Below are 25,234 nucleotides of genomic sequence, written 5' to 3' on the forward strand. Positions count from 1 at the left end.
TGTGGGATCTCCTCCAAGACTGTTGGAAAAGCATGACAGGTGAAGCTGGTTGAGAGAATACCAAGATTGTGGAAAGCTGTCATCAAGGCAAAGGATGCCTACTTTGAAGAATTTAACATGTAATATATATTTTGAACACTTTTTTGGTTACTCCATGATTCTATATGTATTATTTCATAGTTTTGATGTCTTCACTATTATTCTACAATGTAGAAAATAGTAAAAATTCAGAAAAACCCTTGAATGAGTAGGAGTGTCTAAACGTTTGACTGGTACTGTATATATATTATTTAATCTGCTTGGGTATACTATGGACACCTAAGAAACTGACTAAAAGAAAAGGATGGGATACTCGTAACATACAGAGAAATTATTGGATATATTTGGATGAGACAAACTGAGAATGAAGATGATTTACTAAAGCCAGGGTGATTAGCTGCTCCTGATGTTATTTGGCTGAGGTTGATCTAATCCCAGCCTGTGTCTGCAATAAACAGAGATGTGGATCATCTTCACGTATTTTCGACATCGCGATTTTATTCAAATTGTAAAGATTTAGCCAACTAGACCATTCAGCCTATTTATTTGGTAACCATAGCATCAGTAGTTTCCTTATGTAGATTTACAAGAAGTGTGTAATTATTTATTATCATAAATAACTTCTAATTATTATTTGTAGATCAGTCAGTCACAATTTACCCATGATACATCACAGTTTTGATCCTCTCGAACACGGCCATTGTTAGGACTCCGGTACACAGCAGGCGGGATAGGTAGCTAGCTAGCTAGGATTCCGGTACACAGCAGATGGGAGGTGGGGCACCTGTAGCTAGCTAGCTATGACAACTATACTTTTATTTACATTTGGTCCACATGGTAATCACATGGCAAAGTATACTTTACCACAGCCACAGTCATAACAATGACTAAACCCTGCCTATTTCTACAACGTATCTTCTTAGTCTGATTTTAAACTTAACCATAACTGCACTGCTAACATTACGACTAACCTTAAATTAAGTCCAAAAAGCAAATGCCTGTGTTAATGAATTTTTACCATTTGGCCAATTTTGACTGTGTGGCTTTGATAACTAGTGCCACCCCTTAGACAATGAGAGGAAACCGAGAATATCAAAAGTATCACCCAGACAGTAACTTCAGAGATGAGCTGAGTTAGTAATAAAAAATTAAAAAACGTTGGTAACTCTGTGGTTTCACACATGCATGAAGATGGTGCTTAAAGTGTAAAAAATAGAGATTGCATAATTGAGGGGGCGTTCATGCAGGAACCAATGGTATGCTCAAAGGGAGTTCTTGCAGATTCAAGAATGTCCAGATGCAGGAACAACCCGAATTGCGAGCCGCAATCACAAACTGTTGAGATTTACAGGAATTTACATTGTTAAGTGATTATTTTCGCATGTGTTACATCCACCACCTGCATTTACAATGTTTGTCCATACACAAGGGGCGCTATTGTTTCATGGAACAGTGCCGTTCTCCCCACCCTAACAACATCCGGGTTGTCACCCTACTTAGTGGTGTTTGCAATGGTAGCGTTTTTTTTAGTACTGCTAGCAATTATTCATGACGAAATGTTCAATACGATCATTTGATTGAATAAAGGGGAAAATAACGTCAAGGGAGAGGCTTCGTGGAAGGGTGAACGACGTGGATATGCTTATTGTGCAGGTATGTCACACGGGTGAAACCCAAGCTGCTGTATCAGTTGACCGCATCACAGATCAGTAGGACAGATATAACAATGAGACAGATATTTCACCGGATGTACAAATGTGAAGCAACCGCTTAGCGTTATGGTAGTGAGGGGAAGCTCAGTGGCAGGTAGTGGAAGAAGATGGAACGAGATGGATTTTGCCCGACATTCTCCTAATTTTCTCATCGATGAAACATTTGATCTCAATACATTTTTCTGTGCCAAAAACTAGAATTTGTTACGAACAGAGTGGACTGCGTTTTGTAGACTTGACCATTTGCCAAAGTAAAAAATAATTGCGTCGTTAAGCAAGATTGCAAAGGCGAATTAAGTTATTGCACACGCCCTTCGCAGAGTAGGCGGCCCTTAAAGGAAATATGCAAATAGTATCTCGCTAGCCCGTGGTCGGCTGGGCCCACCTTGCCTGTTCTGCCCACTATTACTAATTTGTTCCCATTTGAAACGACAGGCTGTGGTGTGGTGTGGCTTGGTTTAGTTATACGAATCTTTGCCTCAGTGGCTGATATTTAGTTTATTGCACTTATGATGAACTAGTCCAATATTAGAAGTAGATGATGAAAACCAGAAGTGTTTCCGCCCTCCAGGACCTTCATTGAACAGGGCTGTTCAAGGTCTACAGTTATCAAAAGTTAGCTACTGTAGCTAGATACTTGAGACGGTGTGTGCACTGTCAGGTTCAATGACACCAATTAACCAGCTTGTCTTCTCTTCTGTCAGATGTTATTGAGACGCCCCAAGTCTAACCACAATGAGTAGCAACAGCCATCCTTTGCGTCCACTGGCCTCAGTGTCAGAGATTGACCACATCCATCTACTCTCCGAGCAGCTGGGTGCTTTGGTTCCAGGTGAAGAGTACAGTGATGTCACCTTCATTGTGGAGGAGAAACGCTTTCCGGCCCATAGGGTCATCTTGGCAGCACGCTGTCACTACTTCAGGTACAGCTGTTTTGGGTGGTTGTAAAATATTTTTGGTATCTCAGATTGTTCTGGCAATTCTCACATAGGGACTGCATTGGGAGGAAGGATTGTTTTACATGCTTTTTACATTTGTATCACAAACCATTTTCGAGAAAATCATGATGAAAGTGGCCATTTTACGTCCTTTTTAGGATGCCTCCTGTAAGACCTTGTGATCGGTGAACCATATATGATACAGAAAACATCTTGATGTCAATCTACTCTTTATTGAGTGCTTTAACATATGGAGTATGTCTAGATTAGAGGTCGACCGATTAATCGGCATTAGGGCCGATTTTAAGTTTTCATAACAATCGGTAATCAACATTTTTGGACGCCGATTATGGCCAATTACATTGCACTCCACGAGGAGACTGCGTGGCAGGCTGACCACCTGTTACACGAGTGCAGCAAGGAACCAAGGTAAGTTGCTAGCTAGTATTAAACTTCTCTTATAAAAAAACAATCATAACATAATCACGATTTAACTACACATGGTTGATGATATTACTAGTTTAACTAGCTTGTCCTGTGTTGCAAATAATTTAATTTATCGTCGAATCACAGCCTACTTCGCCAAACGGGTGATGATTTCACAAGCACATTTGCGAAAAAGCACTGTCGTTGCACCAATGTACCTAACCATAAACATCAATGCCTTTCTTAAAATCAATACACAAATATATATTTTTAAACCTGCATATTTAGTTAATTAAAATAAATTCATGTTAGAAGGCAATATTATCTAGGGAAATTGTGGTACTTCTCTTGCATTCTGTGCAAACAGAGTCAGGGTACATGCAGCAGTTTGGGCCGCCTGGGTCGTTGCGAACTGTGTGAAGACCATTTCTTCCTAACAAAGACCGTAATTAATTTGCCTGAATTTTACATAATTATGACATAACATTGACGGTTGTGCAATGTAACAGCAATATTTAGACTTATGGATGCCACCCGTTCAATAAAATACGGAACGGTTCTGTATTTCACTGAAAGAATAAACGTTTTGTTTCCGGATTTGAACATATTAATGACCTAAGGCTTGTATTTCTGTGTGTTTATTATATTATAATTAAGTCTATGATTAGATATTTGATAGAGCAGTCTGACTGAGTGGTGGTAGGCAGCAGCAGACTCGTAAGCATTCATTCAAACAGCACTTTTCTGCGTTTGCCAGCATTTCTTCGCAATGCTTAAAGCACAGCGCTGTTTATGACTTCAAGCCCATCAACTCCCGAGATTAGGCTGGCAATACTGTAGTGCATATAAGAACATCCAATAGTCAAAGGTATATGAAATACATATGGTATAGAGATAAATAGTCAGATAATAACTACAACCTAAAACTTCTTAACTGGGAATATTCAAGACTCATGTTAAAAGGAACCACCAGCTTTCATATGTTCTCATGTTCTGAGCAAGGAACTTAATCGTTAGCTTTTTTACATGGCACATATTGCACTTTTACTTCCTTCTCCAACACTGTTTTTCCATTATTTAAACCAAACTGAACATGTTTCATTATTTATTTGAGACTAAATTGATTTGTGTTTGTAATATATTAAGTAAAAATACGTGTTCATTCCGTATTGTTGTAATTGTCATTATTACAAATATATAAAAATCGTCCGATTTTAATCGGTATCTGCTTTTTTTGGTCCTCCAATAATCAGTATCGGCGTTGAAAAATCATAATCTGTCGACCTCTAGATTCTAAAATACAAATGTTGACATTAATTTATTCAACATTATAAATATCTCAACTACCATTTTTGATTTAGCTTATTTGTAGACATTTTAGATATTCATATTTTTAATCTTGAATAAATTGTGAACATTTGTATTTCAGAATCTTAACATACTCTATATGAGCACACTAAAAGGAGTAGCTAGGACTAGGTAACAGTCTGAGATGTGTAATCCTTTTTCCCAGAGCTCTGCTGTATGGCGGGATGAAGGAGTCCCAGCCGCAGGCGGAGGTGACCCTGGAGGAGACGCGAGCCGAGGCCTTCTCCATGCTCCTCAACTACCTTTACACGGGCCGGGCTAGCCTCAGCTCAGCCCGTGAGGAGGTGCTGCTGGACTTCCTGGGTCTGTCCCACCGCTATGGCCTCCAGCCACTAGAGGACTCTACCTCCGAGTTCTTGCGCACCATCCTGCATACGCACAATGTGTGTTTGGTGTTTGACGTGGCCAGCCTGTACTGTCTGAGTGCGCTCAGTGCAGCGTGCTGTGCCTTCATGGACCGTCGCGCCCCGGAGGTCCTGGCCTCAGACGGCTTCCTCACATTGTCCAAGGTGAGTGAGAGTTGGCAGGGTCTTGTTCATTAGGCAACAAAAATGGAAGAACAAGGACCAAAACAGGAAGGGAACTACCTGGACTACTAAGAAATGCATTTTAAAAAATAATAATTTTGTGAAATGTTTTCAAACGATTTTCATTGTGTGCCCTAATGAACAAGACACAGATTGAGTAAATATGACTGAATCCAATTTGATAGAAGTAGTATTAAATATCTTTTTATCCTCTCTCTCTCTGTGCAGACTGCTCTGCTGACCGTGTTACGGAGGGACTCATTTGCAGCGAGCGAGAAGGAGATCTTCCAGGCGCTGTGTCATTGGAGCCGGCAGAACGGCGAGGGAAGCTCCACGCAGGATGTGATGGCAGCTGTGCGGCTGCCGCTCATGAGCCTGACAGAGATGCTAAACGTGGTGCGTCCCTCAGGACTGCTCAACCCAGACGACCTGCTGGATGCCATCAAGACCCGCTCAGAGAGTCGTGACATGGACCTCAACTACCGCGGCATGCTCAGTGAGTCTGTCGCTTCCGGTCCTGTTCTAGTAGTCAGCAACTAATAGCTTAAATTGTCAATGGGAGTCTGTGTATTCTGTTTGCGTGTGAATTCTGTTTGTGTCTCTTTGTATTCCGTGTGTGTGAGCGATATGTATTTAATATTATGTATTCAATGTGATGCCTTTGTGTCTTACAGTCCCCGAGGAGAACATTGCCACCATGAAGTACGGGGCCCAGGTGGTGAAGGGAGAGCTGAAGTCAGCTCTGCTGGATGGAGACACCCAGAACTACGACCTGGACCACGGCTTCTCCAGACACCCCATAGAGGAGGACGGCCGCGCTGGCCTTCAGATCAAACTGGGCCAGGCCTCTATCATCAACCACATCCGCATCCTGCTCTGGGACCGGGACAGCCGGTGAGTGAGACATCCAGCATGTTTTAAGGTATCAGTTTAAGCAAGGCACAATCTCTAATCTTGATCACATAATGAGTAAATATTTGGGATGCAAGGTGATATGCCAATCAGTGATTCTGCTAAGTCTAACTGCATTGTAGGCTATCAAACACGCATTAATTCCTCTCTGAAGGTTTTGCTCAACTGATGAGCAATGTTTTTATATACAGTACCAGTCAAGTATGGACACACCTACTCATTCTAGGTTTTTTTTTCTTTTTTTTCTACATTGTATAATAATAGTGAAGACATCAAACCTATGAAATAACACATATAGAATCATTTAGTAACCAAAAAAGTGTTAAACAAATCAAAATATATTTTATATTTGAGATTCTTCAAAGTAGCCACACTTTGCCTTGATGACCGCTTTGCACACTCTAGGCATTCTGTCAACCAGCTTCATCACCTGGAATGCATTTCAATTAACATGTGTGCCTTAAGTTAATTTGTGCAATGTCTTTCCTCAATGTGTTTTCAATTGTGATGTGACAGGTAGGGGTGGTATACAGAAGAGCCCTATTTGGTAAAAGACCAAGTCTATATTATGGCAAGAACAGCTCAAATAAGCAAAGAGAATTGAGTCCATTATTACTTTAAGACATGAAGGTCAGTCAATACACAATATTTCAAGAACTTTGAAAGTTTCTTCAATTGCAAAAACCATCAAGCGCTAAGATTGCACCGAAGAGGATGGTTGATGTTTTAAATGCTCCTAACCAACTGCTATTTTTTATTTTTTCATTGTTTTAAACTTTTTTACTTATTTTGTACATAATGTTGCTGCTACCATCTCTTATGGCCGAAAATAACTTCTGGACATCAGAACAGTGACTACTCACCGCGAACTGGAAGAAGCGTTTTCCTTTAACAAGTCCGACGAGAAGGATATACTGTTTTCCCGGGAACAGGCCCAAATCCCTGTCATTTGCATGAAGAAAAGGGGGCACAGATCGGGCTGCCTTCTGAGAATCCATAGGCAAAACATGTAAACTCCCACAACCATCCGTCCTACTGTCTAACGTGCAATCATTGGAAAATAAAATTGATGACCTTATGATTAAGTTTATCCTACCAACGGGACATTAAAAACTGTAATATCTTATGTTTCGCCGAGTCGTGGCTGAACGATGACATGGATAATATAGAGCTGGTGGAATTTTCCATGCACCTGCAGGAGAGAGAAGCTACGTCTGGTAAGACAAGGGGTGGGGGTTGTCTATTTGTCAATAACAACTGGTGTGCGATGTCTAATATTAAAGGAGTCTTGAGGTATTGCTCGCCTGAGGTAGAGTACCTTATGATAAGCTGTAGACCACACTATCTACCAAGAGTTCTAATCTATATTATTCTTAGCCATCTATTTACCACCACAAACCGATGCTGGCACTAAGACTGCACTCAACCAACTCTATAAGGCCATAAGCAAACAAGAAAATGCTCATCCAGAAGCGGTGATTCTAGTGGCTGGGGACTTTAATGCAGGCAAACTTAAATCAGTTTTACCACATTTTTACCAGCATGTCACAGGTGCCACCAGAGGGGGGAAAAAATTCTAGACCACCTTTTCTCCACACACAGAAATGCATACAAAGCTCTCCTCCGCCCTCCATTTGGCAAATCTGACCATAATTCTATCCTCCTGATCCTCCACTAAAGCACTCGCTCAATACGGAAGTGGTCAGATGACGCGGATGTTACGCTACAGGACTGTTTTGCTAGCACAGACTGGAATATGTTCCGGGATTCATCCAATGGAATTGAGGAGTATACCACCTCAGTCATCTGCTTCATCAATAAGTGCATCGGCAACATCATCCCCACAGTGACCGTACGTACATACCCCAACCAGAAGCTATGGATTACAGGCAACTTCCGCACTGAGCTAAAGGCTAGAGCTGCCGCTTTCAAGGAGTGTGACACTAATCCGGATGCTTATGAGAAATCATGCTATGCCCTCGGACGAACCATCAAACAAGCAAAGCATCAATACAGGATTAAGATTGAATCCTACTACACTGGCTCTGACGCTCGTCGGATGTGGCAGGGCTTGAAAACTATTACGGACTACAAAGGGAAACCCAGACACGAGTTGCCCAGTGACGCAAGCCTACCAGACGAGCTATAAATGCCTTTTTATGCACGCTTCAAGCAACACTGAAACATGCACGTGAGCACCAGCTGTTCTGGGTGACTGTGGTAACGCTCTCGGTAGCCGACGTGAGCAAGACCTTTAAACAGGTCAACATTCACAAAGCTTCCTGCCATTCAGGACCTATATGATTGGCGGTGTCAGAGGAAAGCCCGTAAAATTATCAGTCCAGTCACCCAAGTCATAAACTGTTTTCTCTGCTACCGCACGGCAAGCAGTACCGGAGCCATAAGACTCCTGAACAATTAATCAAATGACCACCGGGCTATTTACACCCCCCCACATTTGTTTTCACTGCTGCTACTCGCTGTTATCTATGCATAGTCACTTCACCCCTACCTACATGTACAAACTACCTCAACTAACCTGTACCCCCGCACACTGACTCGGGACCAGTACCCCCTGGATATAGCCTCGTTATTGTTATTTTGTTTGTATTTTTTACTTTAGTTTCTTTGGTAAATATTTTCTTAATTCTTCTTGAACTGCACTGTTGGTTAAGGGCTTGTAAGTAAGCATTAACGGGAGGTCTACACTCGTTGTATTCGGCACGTGTCAAAGTTTGATTTTAAACTAGATCTCATGAGGACTGCCACAGGAAAGGAAGACCCATAGTTCCCTATGCTGCAGAGGATAAGATCATTAGTTATCAGCCTCAGAAATGGCAGCCCAAATAAATTCTTCACAGTAGGGATGCACGAAATGTCGATGAGCATATTGGAATCGGACGGAAAAAGTCGTTTTGCTTGCTGAATAATGTGCTTGTTCTCATACCGCTGCTGCCATTTCAATTGCATTTTAGAGTATGTTTGAAACTTGGGAACATGAACACTCCTAGCGCCATTTGAACAATTGACTGGAGAAATAAGCTAATCAACTGCTTTTGCAGCAGACGTGGTACCCTCTGTCATGGCACTGAAACGCCTGCGCAACAAAACTGCCGACACAGACCATGGGGTTAACTTACAAAAGTACTCAAGGCTATGAACAAGCGATTCGGTGCTATTCTCTCTGAGCTAGGTACAAGGACCGCTACTTCGATGCAGACCTGAAAACAGGGTTTACGTGAAATGTTACATGAACAGCTGGACAAGATGGAAACAGACAGTAACCGTGCGCACCGAGGAAGAGAGGCCATGGACTGACAGAGCTGAAACTTCACTGCTCGACATGTATGATGAAATCCTGGTTGAGAATGAAACGACTGAACAAATGAACAACGAAACAGCACAGCAAGTAAGTGAAATAAATAGGTTTTGATGATCTTTTACTGGTAATGGGGACATACGTAAATGCCAACAAAGTAACTTTTTGGTGTGTATGACCTTTTTTATTTAACTAGGCAAGTCGGTTAAGAACAAATACTTATTTACAATGACTGCCTACCCTGGACAACGCTGGGCCAATTATGTGCCGCCCTATGGGACTCCCAATCACGACCGGAAGTGATACAGCCTGATTCGAACGGGACTGTAGTGATGCCTCTAGACCGCTGCGTGTGTTAACTATTTAACTGTATGGTCGAATTGCTGCAAGAAACTACTACTAAAGGACACCAATAAGATGAAGAGGTGGACATTAGACAGGTAGAAATCTTTGGTCTGATGAGTCCAAATTTGAGATTTTTGGTTCCAACCACAGAGTAGGTGAACGGATGACCTCTGCATGTATAGTTCCCCCGTGAAGCATGGAGGAGGAGATGTGATGGTGTCGGGGTGTTTTGCTGGTGACACGGTCAATGTTTTATTTAGAATTCAAGGCATGACTACCACAGCATTCTGCAGCGATATGCCATCCCATCTGGATTGCACTTAGTGGGACTATAATTTGTTTTTCGACAGGACAATGACCCAACACACCTCCAGGCTGTATAAGGGCTATTTGACTAAGGAGAGTGATGAAGCGTTGCCTCATGTGACCTGGCCTACACAATCACCCGACCTCAACTCAATTGAGATGGTTTGGGATGAGTTGGACCGCAGAGTGAAGGAAAAGCAGCCAACAATTGCTCATCATATGTGCATTCCAGGTGAAGCTGGATGAGAGAAAGCCAAGTGTGCGCAAAGCTGTCAAGGCAAGCGGTGGCTACTTTGAAGAATCTCAAATATAAAATATATTTTGATTTGTAGTAACCAAAAAAAGTGTTAAACATGATTCCATATGTGTTATTTCATAGTTTTGATCTCTTCACTATTATTCTACAATGTAGAAAATGGTAAAAATATAGAAAAACACTTGAATGAGTAACTTTTGACTGGTACTGTATACATTAATGTTTCTATCATGTTTCTATCATGCTGATAATAGAGATACTCATCAGCTATGCTTTGGTAACTGGGTTTTGTATGGTCTATCTGTTTTGGTGTAGGTCTTACTCCTACTATATTGAAGTGTCCATGGATGAGCTGGATTGGGTGCGTGTTGTGGACCATTCCAAGTACCTGTGTCGCTCTTGGCAGAACCTCTTCTTTACACCACGTGTGGCCAGGTAAAGCCTCACCCTTTGCATCTCTACCTGTGGTTTCCTATGGTTGGCACCAATTTTGACTTTTGGTTCTACAATGGGTGTGATTTTTATTTGTTCCCTTGTGTCCCAGGTATGTGCGCATTGTGGGGACGCATAACACTGTCAACAAGGTCTTCCATCTGGTGGCTTTCGAGTGCATGTTCACACACCGCTCCTTCACTCTGGAAAAGGGTATTCTCGGTAAGGCAGGAATATCAATCGTTATACTAGTGTTACATATGATTCTTAAGATGCCAGGTCGGATCAACATAAACATCTCTTACTCCTCTCTCCAATCATCTTCTTTATTCCCAATCCTCTCTCTCTCTTCTACTGGTTTTTGCCTCTGCTTTTGTTCATCTTTCATATCTGCAGTCCCAAATGAGAATGTGGCTACCATCGCGGCCTGTTCCAGTGTCATCGAGGGTGTTAGTCGGAGCAGAAACGCTCTGCTCAACGGGGACACGCACAACTACGACTGGGACTCGGGCTACACCTGTCACCAGCTGGGCTCTGGGGCCATTGTCATTCAACTGGCTCAACCCTACACTATTGGCTCCTTAAGGTAGGGATGTGTGTGTGTTCACTCATGTTGAGTCTTGTAGGTTTTGTATCCGTCTGCACATTTGATTAAAAAAATTATGCTAATGATTTAGTTATTTTCTATCTGGACAGACTGCTACTGTGGGATTGTGATGAGCGATCCTACAGTTACTACATTGAGATCTCCACCAATCAGCAGCAGTGGACAAAGGTGGTGGACCGCACCAAGGTGCCATGTCGGTAAGACTCCCAGTCTGTCTTCAAGTCTCCCTTTCCCATACTCTTTTCAGATTATCTTTTTATAATACTTTCCATCTGAGATCTTTTAACAGTTTTGTTTTTCTTCAACAGATCGTGGCAGACACTCAAATTCGACAAGCAGCCTGCCTCTTTTATTCGCATCGTGGGAACTAACAACACTGCAAATGAGGTGAGAGGATTGCGCATAAACTGTAATAAAAAATCATATTTTGTCTGGATTTTTCATTTACACATTTTGCAACCCTTTGACTTGGCTGTGTAAGTAAAATGTTGTATTGGTCGCATCCAGAATATATCTGGAATATAGAAATAGATATGTACAGTGCCTTCGGAAAGTATTCAGACCCCTTGACTTTTTGTCACATTTTGTTAGGTTACAGCCTTATTCTCTAAAATAGATTTTCCCTCAATCTACACACAATACTCCATTATGACAAAGCAACATTTTATTTTTGCTCATTTATTACAAATAAAAAAAAACAAGTATTCAGACCCTTTTCTCAGTACTTTGTTGAAGCACCTTTGGTAGAGATTACAGCCTGGAATCGTCTTGGGTATGACGCTACAAGCTTGGCACACCCGTATATGGGGAGTTTCTCACATTCTTCTCTGCAGATACACTCAAGCTCTGTCAGGTTGAATGGGGAGCATTGCTGCACAGCTATTTTCAGGTCTCTCCAGAGATGTTCGATCAGCTCCGGACTCTGGCCGGGCCACTCAAGGACATTCAGAGACTTGTCTCGAAGCCACTCCTACATTGTCTTGGCTGTGAGCTTAAGGTCATTGTCTTGTTGGAAGGGGAACCTTCGCCCCAGTCTGAGGTCTTGAGAGCTCTGCAGCAGGTCTGTACTTTGCTCCGTTCACCTTTGCCTCGATCCTGACTAGTCTCCCAGTCCCTGCCGCTGAAAAACATCCCCGCAGCATGATGCTGCCACCACCATGCTTCACCATAGGGATGATGCCAGATTTCCTTCAGACTTGGCATTCAGGCCAAAGAGGATGCTTGGCATTCAGGCCAAAGAGTTCTGTCTTGGTTTCATCAGATCAGAGAATCTTGTTTCTCATAGTCTCTAGGTGCCTCTTGGCAAACTCCAAGCGAGCTGTCATGTGCCTTTTACTGAAGAGTTGCTTCCGTCTGGCAACTCTACCATAAAGGCTTGATTGGTGGAGTGCTGCGGAGATGGTTGTCCTTCTGGAAGGTTCTCCCATCTCCACAGAGGAACTCAAGAGCTCTCTTGAGTGACCATTGGGTTCTTGGTCGCCTCCCTGACCAAGGCCCTTTTCCTCCGATTGCTCAGTTTGGCCTGGCAGCCAGATATAGGACGAGTTTCTTCCATTTAAGAATGATGAAGGCCACTTTGTTCTTGGGGACCTTCAATGCTGCTGACATTTTTTGCTACCCTTCCCCAGATCTGTGCCTCGACACAATCCTGTTTCGGAGCTCGACGGACAATTCCTTCAACCTCATGGCTTGGTTTTTGCTCTGACATGCACTGTCAACTGTGGGACCTTATATAGACAGGTGTGTGCCTTTCCAAATCACATCCAATAAAGTTCTAGAAACATCTCAAAGATGATCAATGAAAACAGGATGCACCTGAGCTCAATGTCAAGTCTCATAGCAAAGGGTCTGAATTCTTATGTAAATAAGGTATTTCTGGTTTTAATATTTCAATTTGGAAACATTTCTAAAAACCTGTTTTTGCTTCGTCATTATGGGGTATTGTATGTAGATTGAGTTGTTTTTTATTTAAATCCATTTTAGAATAAGCCGGTAACGTAACAAAATGTGGAAAAAGTCAAGGAGTCTGAATACTTTCTGAAGCCACTGTATATGATGGTGTGTATGGACAGTATATGAATAGAAAATGTGTGTACAGCAGTAGTTATATAGGATGAGCCTTGACCAGAATACAATCTAAGTCGGAAGTTTACATACACTTAGGTTGGAGTCATTAAAACTCGTTTTTCAACCACTCCACAAGTTTCTTGTTAACATACTATAGTTTTGGCAAGTCGGTTAGTAATTTTTCCAACAATTGTTTAGACTTCAATTGTTTACAGTTTACAGATTTCACTTATAATTCACTACATCACAATTCCAGTGGGTCAGAAGTTTACATATACACTAAGTTGACTGGGAAAATTCTAGAAAATCATGTCATGGCTTTAGAAGCTTCTGATAGGCTAATTGACATAATTTGAGTCAATTGGAGGTGTATCTGTGGATGTATTTCAAGGCCTACCTTCAAACTAAGTGCCTCTGCTTGACATCATGGGAAAATCAGCCAAGATCTCAGAAAAAATTTGTAGACCTCCACAAGTCTGGTTCATCCTTGGGAGCAATTTCCAAACCTCTGAAGGTACAACGTTCATCTGTACAAACAATAGTACGCAAGTGTAAACACCATGGGACCATGCAGCCGTCATACCGCTCAGGAAGGAGACGCGTTCTGTCTCCTAGAGATTAACCTACTTTGCTGCGAAAAGTGTAAATCAATCCCAGAACAACAGCAAAGGACCTTGTGAAGATGCTGGAGGAAACGGGTACAAAAGTATGTATATACACAGTAAAACGAGTCCTATATCGTCATAACCAAAACCGCCATAAAAAAAAGCCAGACTATGGTTTGCAACTGAACGTGGGGACAAAGATCGTACTTTTTGGAGAAATGTCCTCTGGTTTGATGAAAGAAAAATAGAACTGTTTGGCCATAATGACCATTATGTTTGGAGTGAAAAGGGGGAGGCTTGCAAACCGAAGAACACCATCCCAACCGTGAAGAACGGGAATGGCAGCATAATGTTGTGGGGGTGCTTTGCTGCAGGAGGGACTGGTGCATTTCACAAAATAGATGGCATTGTGAGGTAGGGAAATATGTGGATATATTGAAGCAACATATCAAGACATAAGTCAGGAAGTTAATGATTTGTCTCAAATGGGTCTTCCAAATGGACAATGACCCCAAGCATACTTCCAAAGTTCTGATCAAAATGGCTTAAGGACAAGAAGGTCAAGGTATTGGAGTGGCTATCACAAAGCCCTGAACTCAAGCCTATATCCCTGACCCCAATCCGTTTGTTCCAAGATGGCGTAGCAGTGCAGACGTTGTTTGTCATTCTCCCGTGTACATTTCTTGTTTTTTTTCTTATATTCTTGATATCTTTTTCCATTTTTCTTAATCAAATATACCTTCCGGCAACCCGCCTCACCCAATGTGATACGGATCTGCTATTTTTAGACTTTATTTTTAGACCTTATTTTTTAGACCTTAGCCTGAACCTCCATCAGAAGCTAGTCATCAGCAACTAACCAGCTAATTGGCTACTAGCTATTTAGTCATTGTCAATCACTGCTAGCGGCCTTTACCTTTAGCACAGACAACAGCCGCTTTTAGCCTGGATAATACTTGCCAGTCTTCACAGTGCGTTATCAACCCTGAGCATATCGGGTTGTTTTTCTCCACGACAACACCGGATTCCTGCCGTAAGCCCTGAACCATTTACTCCAGATCATCGCAGCTAGCTAGCTGCCACCAAGTGGCCCAGCCCCGATGCCAGCCTTGAGCCAGGCCCGTCTCCCGGCCTGCTCAGTGGCCTGCTCGGCTACACAGCTGATGCCTCCCGGGCTCTTCAATAACACGACTAGAATCCTCTACACCACCAGATTCTTGCAGTAAGCACTGGACCTCTGCATCGGTTCATCGCTGCTACCAAGTGGCTATTGTGGCTAACACCCTTGTCCCAAAGCTAGCACCAGTTAGCCGTGAGCCAGGTGCATCTCCCGGCTAGCGAACGAAATTACTCCAGCTACAATACTTCCCTGTTTCATATATTATTGTTCACTGGACCCTATGATCACTTGGCTACATAGCTGATGTCTGCTGGACTGTTCATTAATCACGGTACTCCATTTTGTTTATCTGTCTGCCCCAGCCTCTACTCAGGCCTTGTGTACAGTTAAATGACCCTCTCTGCCCATTCATCACCATTTTACCTGTTGTTGTCTTACCCGTTTTCTTAGCTAGCTCTTCTCCCAATCAGAACCTGGGATTGTTTTATATCTTGCTTTATGTCTCTCTTTAATGGCAATATGCCTTGTATACTGTTGTTTAGGATAGTTATCATTGTTTTAGTTCACTGTGGACCCCCTAGTCCCACTCAACATGCCTCAGATACCTATTTTGTCCCACCTCCCACACATGCGGTGACCTCACCCAGCATAACTAGTGCGTCCAGAAAGGCAACCTCTCTTATCGTCACTCAATGCCTAGGTTTACCTCTACTGTACCCGCACCCTACCATACCCCTGTCTGTACATTATGCCCTGAATTTATCCTACCATGGCCAGAAATCATCTCCTTTTATTCTCTGTCCCCAACGCACTAGACGACCAGTTTTGATAGCCTTTAGCTGTACCCTCATCCTACTCCTCCTCTGTTTCTCAGGTGATGTGGAGGTTAACCCAGGCCCTGCATGTCCCCAGGTGCTCTCATTTGTTGACTTCTGTAACCGTAAAAGCCTTGGTTTCATGCATGTTAACATCAGAAGCCTCCTCCCTAAGTTTGTTTTACTCACTGCTTTAGCGCACTTTGCCAACCCTGGTGTCCTTGACGTGTCTGAATCCTGAATTAAGAAGGCCACCAAAAATTTCCGTCCCCAACTATAACATTTTCCATCGACATAGAACTGCCAAAGTGGGAGGAGTTAGCCTGCAAAGTTCTGTCATACTTTCCAGGTCTATGCCCAAACCGTTTGAGCTTCTAATCTTACAAATTCATCTCTCCATAAATAAGTCTCTCACTGTTGCCGCCTGTTATAGACCCCCCTCACCATATGTGAATTGATTGCCCCCCCCCCCCCCCATCTATCTTCAGAGTTTGTTCTGTTAGGTGACCTAAACTGGGATATGCTTAACACCCTAGCAGTCCTACAATCTAAGGTAGATGCCCTCAATCTCACACAAATTATCAAGGAACCTTCTGCGAGTAGGCCTTTCTAATCGACCTGTCCCAAGTGTCCTGGAAGGATAGTGACCTCATCACGTCAATAGAGGATGCCTGGTTGTTATTTTTAAAGTAATTTCCTCACCATCTTAAATAAGCATGCCCCTTTCAAAAAATGTAGAACTAAGAACAGATATAGCCCTTGGTTCACTCCAGACCTGACTGCCCTCGACCAGCACGAAAACATCCTGTGGCGGACTACACTAGCATCGAATAGTCCCCGCGATATGCAACTTTTCAGGTAAATCAGGAACCAATACACACAGTCAGTTAGGAAAGCAAAGGCTAGCTTTTTGAAACAGAAATTTGCATCCTGTAGCTCTAACTCCAAAAAGTTTTGGGACACTGTAAAGTCCATGGAGAATAAGAGCACCTCCTCCCAGCTGCCCACTGCACTGAGGCTAGGAAATACTGTCAACACCGATGAATATATATGAGAATTTCAATAAGCATTTTTCTACGGCCAGCCATGCTTTCCACCTGGCTGCCCCTACCCCGGCCAACAGCTCTGCACCCCCCACAGCAACCTGCCCAAGCCCCCCTCCGCTTCTCCTTCACCCAAATCAAGATAGCGGATGTTCTGAAAGAGCTGCAAATCTGGACACCTACAAATCTGCTGGGATAGACAATCTGGACCCTTTCTCTCTAAAATTATCCGCTGCCATGTTTGCAACCGCCATTACTAGCCTGTTCAACCTCTTTCGTATCGTCTGAGATCCCTAAAGATTGGAAAGCTGCCGCAGTCATCCCCCCTCTTCAAAGGGGGAGACACTCTAGACCCAAACTGTTACAGACCTATATCTATCCTACCCTGTCTCTAAAGTCTTAGAAAATCCAAGTTAACAAACAGATCACCGACCTTTTCGAATCCCACCTTACCTTCTCTGCTATGCAATCTGGTTTCTGAGCTTGTCAGGGGTGCACCTCAGCCACGCTCAAGGTCCTAAACGATATCATAACCTCCATAGATAAGACCGTACTGTGCAGCTGTCTTCATCGACCTGGCCAAGGCTTTTGACTCTGTCAATCACTGCATTCTTATCGGCAGACTCCATTGCCTTGGTTTCTCAAATGACTGCCTCGCCTGGTTCACCAGCTACTTCTCAGACAGAGTTCAGTGTGTCAAATCGAAGGGCCTGTTGTCCAGATCTCTGGCAGACTCTATGGGGGTGCCACAGGGTTCAATTCCTGGACTGACTATTTTCTCTGTATATATCATTGATGTCGCTCTTGCTGCTGGTGATTCTCTGATCCACCTCTACTCAGACGACACCATTCTGTATACATCTGGCCTTCTTTTGGACACTGTGTTAACAACCTTCCAAACAAGCTCCATTGCTATACAACACTCCTTCCGTGGCCTCCAACTGCTCTTTAAATGCTAGTAAACTTAAATGCATGTCTTCAACCGATCACTGCCCACACCCGCCCTTCCGACTTGCATCACTACTCTACAACTACAAAATCCTAGGTGTCTGGTTAGACTGTAAACTCTCATTCCAGATTCACTTTAAGCATCTCCAATCTAGAATTGGCTTCCTATTTCGCAATAAAGCCTCCTTCACTCATGCTGCTAAACATACCCTCGTAAATCTGACTCTCCTACCGATTCTTGACTTTGGTGATGTCATATACAAAATAGCCTCCAACACTTACTCAGAAAATTGGATGTAGTCTTAACACAGTCCGTTATGTCACTAAAGCCCCATATACTACTCACCGCTGCGACCTGTATGCTTTCCTTGGCTGGCCCTCGCTGCATATTCGTCGCCAAACCTACTGGTTCCAGGTCATCTATAAGTCTTTGCTAGGTAAAGCCCCGCCTTATCTCAGCTCACTGGTCACAATAGCAACACCCACCCGTAGCACACACTCCAGCAGGTATTTTTCACTGGTCATCCCCAAAGCCAACACCTGCTTTTGCCGCCTTTCCTTCCAGTTCTCTGCTGCCAATGACTGGAATTAATTGCAAAAATCGCTGAAGTTGGAGACTTATCTCCCTCACTAACTTTAAGAAACAGCTACAGTGCCTTGCGAAAGTATTCGGCCCCCTTGAACTTTGCGACCTTTTGCCACATTTCAGGCTTCAAACGTAAAGATATAAAACTGTATTTTTTTGTGAAGAATCAACAAGTGGGACACAATCATGAAGTGGAACGACATTTTTTGGACATTTCAAACTTTTTTAACAAATCAAAAACTGAAAAATTGGGCGTGCAAAATTATTCAGCCCCCTTAAGTTAATACTTTGTAGCGCCACCTTTTCCTGCGATTACAGCTGTAAGTCGCTTGGGGTATGTCTCTATCAGTTTTGCACATCGAGAGACTGACATTTTTCCCATTCCTCCTTGCAAAACAGCTCGAGCTCAGTGAGGTTGGATGGAGAGCATTTGTGAACAGCAGTTTTCAGTTCTTTCCACAGATTCTCGATTGGATTCAGGTGTGTCCCACTTGTTGTTGATTCTTCACAAAAAAATACAGTTTTATATCTTTGTTTGAAGCCTGAAATGTGGCAAAAGGTCGCAAAGTTCAAGGGGGCCGAATACTTTCGCAAGGCACTGTATCTGAGCAGCTTACCGATCGCTGCAGCTGTACACAGCCCATCTGTAAATAGTCCACCCAACTACCTCATCCTCATATTATTTTTTTGTTGTTGTTGCTCTTTTCCACCCCAGTATCTCTACTTGCACATCTATCACTCCAGTTTTAATGCTAAATTGTCATTATTTTGCCAATATGGCCTATTTATTGCCTTACATCCCTAATCTTTCTACATTTGCACACACTGTATATAGATTTTTCTATTGTGTTATTGACTGTATCCCATGTGTATCTCTTGTTTTTGTCGCACTGCTTTGCTTCACCTTGGCCAGGTCGCAGTTGTAAATGAGAACTTGTTCTCAACTGGCCTAGCTGGTTAAATAAAGGTGAAACAAAATAAAAACTGCCTGCCATCCAGGACATCTACAGCACCCGGTGTCAAAGGAAGGCCAAGAAAATCATCAAGGATCTCAGCCACGGCCTGTTCACCCTACTAATTTCTAGAAGGTGGAGACAGTACAGGTGCATCAAAGCTGGGCCCGAGAGACTGAAAAACAGCTTTTATCGCCATCAGACTGTTAAGTCACCACCAGCCAGCCTCCGCCCAGTACCCTGCCCTGAACTTAGTCACTGTTACTCGCCAGCTACTACCCGTTACTCTACCCTGTGTACATTGTCATTGAACACTGGTCAATGAAATTATGTTTACATACGGTTTTAGTCAATTCATATGTACAGTTCAAGTCAGAAGTTTACAGCCAAATACATTTCAACTCAGTTTTTCACAATTCCTGACATTTAATCCTTGTAAAAATTCCCTGTCTTAGGTCAGTTAGGATCACCACTTTATTTTAAGAATGTGAAATGTCAGAGTAATAGAGTGATTTATTTCAGCTTTTTTTTTTTTTTCATCACATTCCCAGTGGGTCAGAAGTTTACATGCACTCAATTAGTATTTAGTAGCATTGCCTTTAAATTGTTTAACTTGGGTCAAACGTTTTGGGCTGCCTTCCACAAGCTTCCCAGAATGTGGGTGAATTTTGGCCCATTCCTCCTGACAGAGCTGGTGTAACTGAGTCAGGTTTGTAGGCGTCCGTGCTCGCACACTTTTTTTCCAGTTCTGCCCACAAATGTTCAATTTTTTTTAACCTTTATTTAACTAGGTAGGCCAGTTGAGAACAAGTTCTCATTTACATCTGTGACCTGGCCAAGATAAAGCAAAGCAGTGCTACACGAACAACAACAGAGTTACACATGGAATAAACAAACGTACAGTCAATAACACAATAGAAAAAGTCTATATACAGTGTATCTAGAAGATGTGAGGAGGTAAGGTAATAAATAGGCCATAGTAGTGAAGTAATTACAATTTATAGCAAGTTAACCCTGGAGTGATAGATGTGCAAATTATGATGTGCAAGTAGAAATACTGGTGTGCAAAAAAAGTAAGTACAAACAATATGGAGATGAAGTAGGTAGATTGGATGGGCTATTTACAGATGGGCGATGTACAGCTGCAGCGATCGGTAAGGCGGTCTGAGGTGTTGGCTTTGGGGATGACCAGTGAGATATACCTGCTGGACCAAAGACTTATTGATGACCTGGAGTCAGTGGGTCTGGCGATGAATATGTAGCGAGGGCCAGCCGACGAGAGCATACAGGTCGCAATGGTGGGTGGTATATGGGGCTTTGGTGACAAAACGGAGGGCACTGTGATAGATGCAGTGGCTCTGAAGATAGATGGAGGGCAATCAATTCATATATGGTGTCTGAGGGGGTCTATAACAAGCGGCAACGGTGAGAGACTTATTTCTGGGAAGGTGGATTTTTTAGAAAGTAGAAGCTCGAACTGTTTGGGCACAGACCTGGATAGTAAAACAGGACTCTGCAGGCTATCGCTGCAGAAGATTGCAACTCCGCCCCCTTTGGCAGTTCTGTCTTGATGGAAAATGTTGAGGATGGAGATTTCAGAATTTTTGGTGGCCTTCATAAGCCATGATTCAGACAAGGCTATGACATCAGGGTTGGCAGAGTGCGCTAAAGCAGTGAATAAAACAAACTTAGGGAGGAGACTTCTGATGTTAACATGCATGAAACTTAAGACATTTTTACAGTTACAGAAGTCAACAAATGAGAGCGCCTGGGGAATAGGTGTAGAACTGGGGGCTACAGGGCCTGGGTTAACCTCTACATCAGAGGAGGAGTAGGATGAGGGTACGGCTAAAGGCTATAAGAACTGGTCGTCTCGTGCGTTGGGAACAGAGAATAAAAGGAGCAGATTTCTGGGCGTGGTAGGATAGATTCAGGGCATAATGTACAGACTGGTATGGTAGGATGTAAGTACAGTGGAGGTAAACCTAGGCGTTGAGTGGCAATGAGAGAGTTTGTGTGTTTGGAGGCACCAGTTAAGCCAGGTGAGGTCTCCGCATGCGTGGGAGGGTGGGACAAAAGAGCTTCTCAGGCATGCTGAGCAGGACTGGGGGCTCTACAATGAAATAAAAAAATTACTAACCGAAACAGCAGTAGACACGGTATATTGACGTTGGAGATCACGGGGGTTGGTCGGGAGAGCTAAGACAGCAACGGGTAAATGGCGATGTGGGGGTCGGATGGGTACACACCGGATCTGAGTTCGAGGCTGGGGCTGACGGATAAACAAAATGAGGTACAGTGTTAATGAACAGACCAGCAGGTATCAGCTGTGTAGCCGAGTGATCATAGGGTCCAATGAGCAGCAATAGGTGAGTCAGGGAGCCGTTCGGTAGTTGCTACTATGCTAGGTGAGCGGGAGACACGGCGTTCAGAAAGCTAGCGGGTTGGGGATAGCAGATGGGTCTTCGGTGACATTGCAACAGAGAAGCCTGTTGAAACCACCTCGGACGATTGCATCGGCAGACCAGTCATGATGGATCGGCGGGGCTCCGTGTCGACAATAAAGGGTCCAGGCCAATTGGCAAAAGAGGTATTTGTAGACCAAGAATTAGCTGGTAATCTCTGTCGACTTGCCGGGAGATGGGCCATGCTCGAGGCTAGCTCAGGGCTAACTGGTGCTTGCTTTTTGGACAGCATTTTAAAGCATTTCAAAATCCAATTGCGGGGAAAACACAGCTATCCTGTGTAATACTAATATCACTGATTTTTAAAGGGAGGACAGGTGGTTCTCAGCTTTCTGGTGGTATAACAAAAAAATCTCAACTCTCCATATTGAGCTTAATAGCAACTATTTTACAACCAAGATTTTTGATATGGCTTTGAGATGTGTGCGAAATGCGCATTGGCCATTGCGATTGCATAGGCCTCATTGGTAGGCTATGCCTGATTAATACATGGCTACTAGCAGTGGGTATTATATTTAAGCAATAAGGGCTGAGGGTGTTTGGTGTATGGCCAATATACCACAGCTATTTGCTATTATAAACTGGTTACCAATGTAATTAGAGCAGTAAAAATAAATATTTTGTCATACCCATGGTATACGGTCTGATATACGACAGCTCAGCATTCAGGGCTCAAACCACCCAATTCATAATTAGAGTTAGTGATATAGCTAACTAGATCACCACTTACTCAGGTGGGAAATTAGTCCTAAATAAATGTGCCTATTATATTAGTGCACATAAAGATCTCTAAACATCTGGAGATCTCTGGAGCCCTATTTTAATAGTAAAATATAATGACAATGGTCTAATTGTCAACCCAATATTCATGACTATCACTGGATTTGGTTGTGCATATTTTTAATCACAAAATGTTAGAAATATTTTAATTCCTCTATGTCACTTCTTAATAAAGCACTTTAATTATTTGATAATTACATGTGTTTTTCTATTGCATGACGATGCGGGGGAACACATGATGCAAGCAAATCATGGGCTGGTGCCACCATCTGGAAAAACTTAGTGGCACCAGGGGAAAATGTTGTATATCCGTTCCTCATTCCCTGTTTCTCTCTCTCTCTCTTTCAGGTGTTCCATTGTGTCCACTTTGAGTGTCCGACCCAGTTGGACAAGGAGGTGAAAGAGGGTAGTCTTGGGCAGGCATCACCTTTTGAGTCCAGTTCCACATCCCAGAACCCTAGACCCATGCAGCCATCCTGCACCCACAGCCTTCTCCCCTCCCAGCCCTCCTCATCCTCATCCTCCACTTCCTCACAACCCCACCTCTGAGAGAAAAGGAAAACCCCCAAGAAAACAATTTTGCACAACCTTATCTATCTATCACACAAGATGCACTGCTAAAATGCTGCTAAGCATACAATTCATTTTGATAACAAAAATAAGCCTCTAACACGTGAACAGAATCTTACATCAATTTCAGGTTTTTAGGGTGCTCATACAGTCCTCCCTGTCTGAAATGATAGACAATGGTGGGGGAAAAGGCTATGGAGTAAATTGGTCCATACATTTCCTGTGAAGGTATTAGCCCACATTTGCTGCCGGTTTAAGGGTACTCAGTTGGCACTCTTCAAAGCCTAGTCGGGCCAGGTGCTATCCAGCCAGTGGAGACGCAATCAGTACTGCTCATCCAAAGATTAACCAATGCAATACCACTATCAATGATTTTCTACTCATGTTGAAGAAGAAAAATCATAGGTGAACATGGTCATATTCACCTATGCTCAAGGTTTATATCCGGGAAATTAATTTGATTCACCCCCCCATTTGGACTTAGACTAATATTGCAGTCTTGGCTGAGCAGCACTTCAATGTTTGGTAAATTCATCAGCACTTTGTGAAAATCGGAGGGAGAATCTATGAGCAGCTGATATTTGGCACTTTATTGTTCCCCATATTTACTGTAAGAAAGATGTTACCTAGGTATATTAAGCACTGGGGAAATGTGCAGTGCTGGTAATAGCTATTTCTGTCTATGGATTTGTTTTTGTCATTTTATTGTCCTCGCCTTTATGAGGACAACTTTAATTGCTGCTTGTGCTTACTGCTAAATGTAGATATGATATGTATATTGTCAATGATTTTGTTTGTGTGGTTTGATTTGTTCAGTTTTGTGTTGGCTCTACAGTTTATTTCTCAGTGCTGTGCTTCCTATTATCTCTCACCTCTTCCCTCTTTCTTTGTTTTTTGGCTCTTAATATTGCTCTCTACTTTTTCATATCTCCTTTGTTATTTTACAAGCTTTCAAGTAGATTTGAGCAATCCTTTAGATACTTTCACATTGCTGCTATTGCATGAGGGCTGAACATTGACTTAAAGTAAAATTAAGTAGAAAGCAGATTACCCTTCTCATATCTATATATTTTCCATTCTCTTTCCTGAATAGTTTTGATTGCAATTTGTTGTATCATCTTAGTACAATATCATTACTGTACTATATCACCATTGCTTGGGATGACTTTTATCCGTTTTTCTATATCACTGCCATTAACATACGTTGGGATTTATTTTCAGAAGAGGTCTCTTTTGAAGATGTTGATAGAGATTCAGCAGAAAAGTCTCTCAACCTCTTAGTGTTAAAAAAAATATTGATTGATTTCTAAAGTCAAGTAGGTTTTGCATTAGTGAGTGCCAAAGGCTTCTTCAGACTGGTGATTTCTGCTTATGGCCAATGTTAGTGGGCCAATACATGTACATTTTATTGCAGGCAGTGGCTGCAGGAAACGGCATTAAATGTTGTCTGACTCATTTTGCAGTACTTATTGTTAGCAACCCTCATCAAACTTGAAAGACCAAATGTTTTTTTTAACATTGCTGATTTTAATACAGGTTTTAAATGCACCCTTGTCCATCCATCCTCATGATACCCTACCAGCTGGCAATCAAGCTTTTAAACAATACTGTATTAAAGATGTGGAACAAAATATGTAAAACTTGTGTGTCATGAAGACCCATGTAAGTCAGTATGTATTTGACATGTTTTACACCACTGTAAATGTACCAATTAATACTGTGACAGATTTAAAACGTTCTATGGAAGGGCGAGACGATAGATTGCAAACCAATTTTATCTCAAGAATGCTTGTCGTTCATGCTTCAAGCACTCCAATTGCAAATTTTCGCTGATCCATATATTTAGATAGCTAAGTGACTTCGAATAATATGTGTTGTGCAAATGGCTACTCTGACGTTAAATATATTTTGTGATCCTCCTGCTTCACAGCTGATTCATGTTTTGGTTTGTCCCAAAAAGACCAATGGGTTGGGACGTATTCATTATCGCGTTTTGGTAAAAGTAATTTTCAACGTTCAAACCGTGAAATAAGGAAATAAACGTTTTTATATTGCTTCTGTTTAAAATATATGAATCCAAATAGTTGCTTGTGTG

At 42.5% G+C, this 25,234-nt stretch overlaps 1 protein-coding gene across 1 annotated transcript; it reads left to right on the forward strand.

Moving 5' to 3' along the window:
* Window positions 1–1,514: 1,514 nt before the first annotated feature.
* LOC115107930 (BTB/POZ domain-containing protein 9-like) lies at window positions 1,515–25,193 on the forward strand. The gene is made up of 11 exons (XM_029631705.2): window positions 1,515–1,692; window positions 2,456–2,674; window positions 4,629–4,992; window positions 5,239–5,506; window positions 5,685–5,904; window positions 10,464–10,583; window positions 10,693–10,802; window positions 10,977–11,166; window positions 11,277–11,384; window positions 11,496–11,574; window positions 22,918–25,193. The coding sequence occupies exons 2-11, from the start codon at window positions 2,487–2,489 to the stop codon at window positions 23,116–23,118; spliced, it is 1,848 nt and encodes a 615-aa protein (XP_029487565.1). The 5' UTR covers window positions 1,515–1,692; window positions 2,456–2,486; the 3' UTR covers window positions 23,119–25,193.
* Window positions 25,194–25,234: the final 41 nt, after the last annotated feature.

The sequence above is a fragment of the Oncorhynchus nerka genome, linkage group LG24, assembly GCF_034236695.1.
Source record: "Oncorhynchus nerka isolate Pitt River linkage group LG24, Oner_Uvic_2.0, whole genome shotgun sequence".
NCBI lineage: Eukaryota > Metazoa > Chordata > Actinopteri > Salmoniformes > Salmonidae > Oncorhynchus > Oncorhynchus nerka.

What these genes read in the sequence shown, in the direction of transcription:
- LOC115107930 (XM_029631705.2), top strand. Translation starts at nt 2,487, where the DNA reads ATGAGTAGCAACAGCCATCCTTTGCGTCCACTGGCCTCAGTGTCAGAG. An exon ending in TCTGGAAAAGGGTATTCTCG is followed by an intron (nt 10,803 to 10,976) that starts GTAAGGCAGGAA and finishes TCATATCTGCAG; the next exon opens with TCCCAAATGAGAATGTGGCT. An exon ending in TACACTATTGGCTCCTTAAG is followed by an intron (nt 11,167 to 11,276) that starts GTAGGGATGTGT and finishes CTATCTGGACAG; the next exon opens with ACTGCTACTGTGGGATTGTG.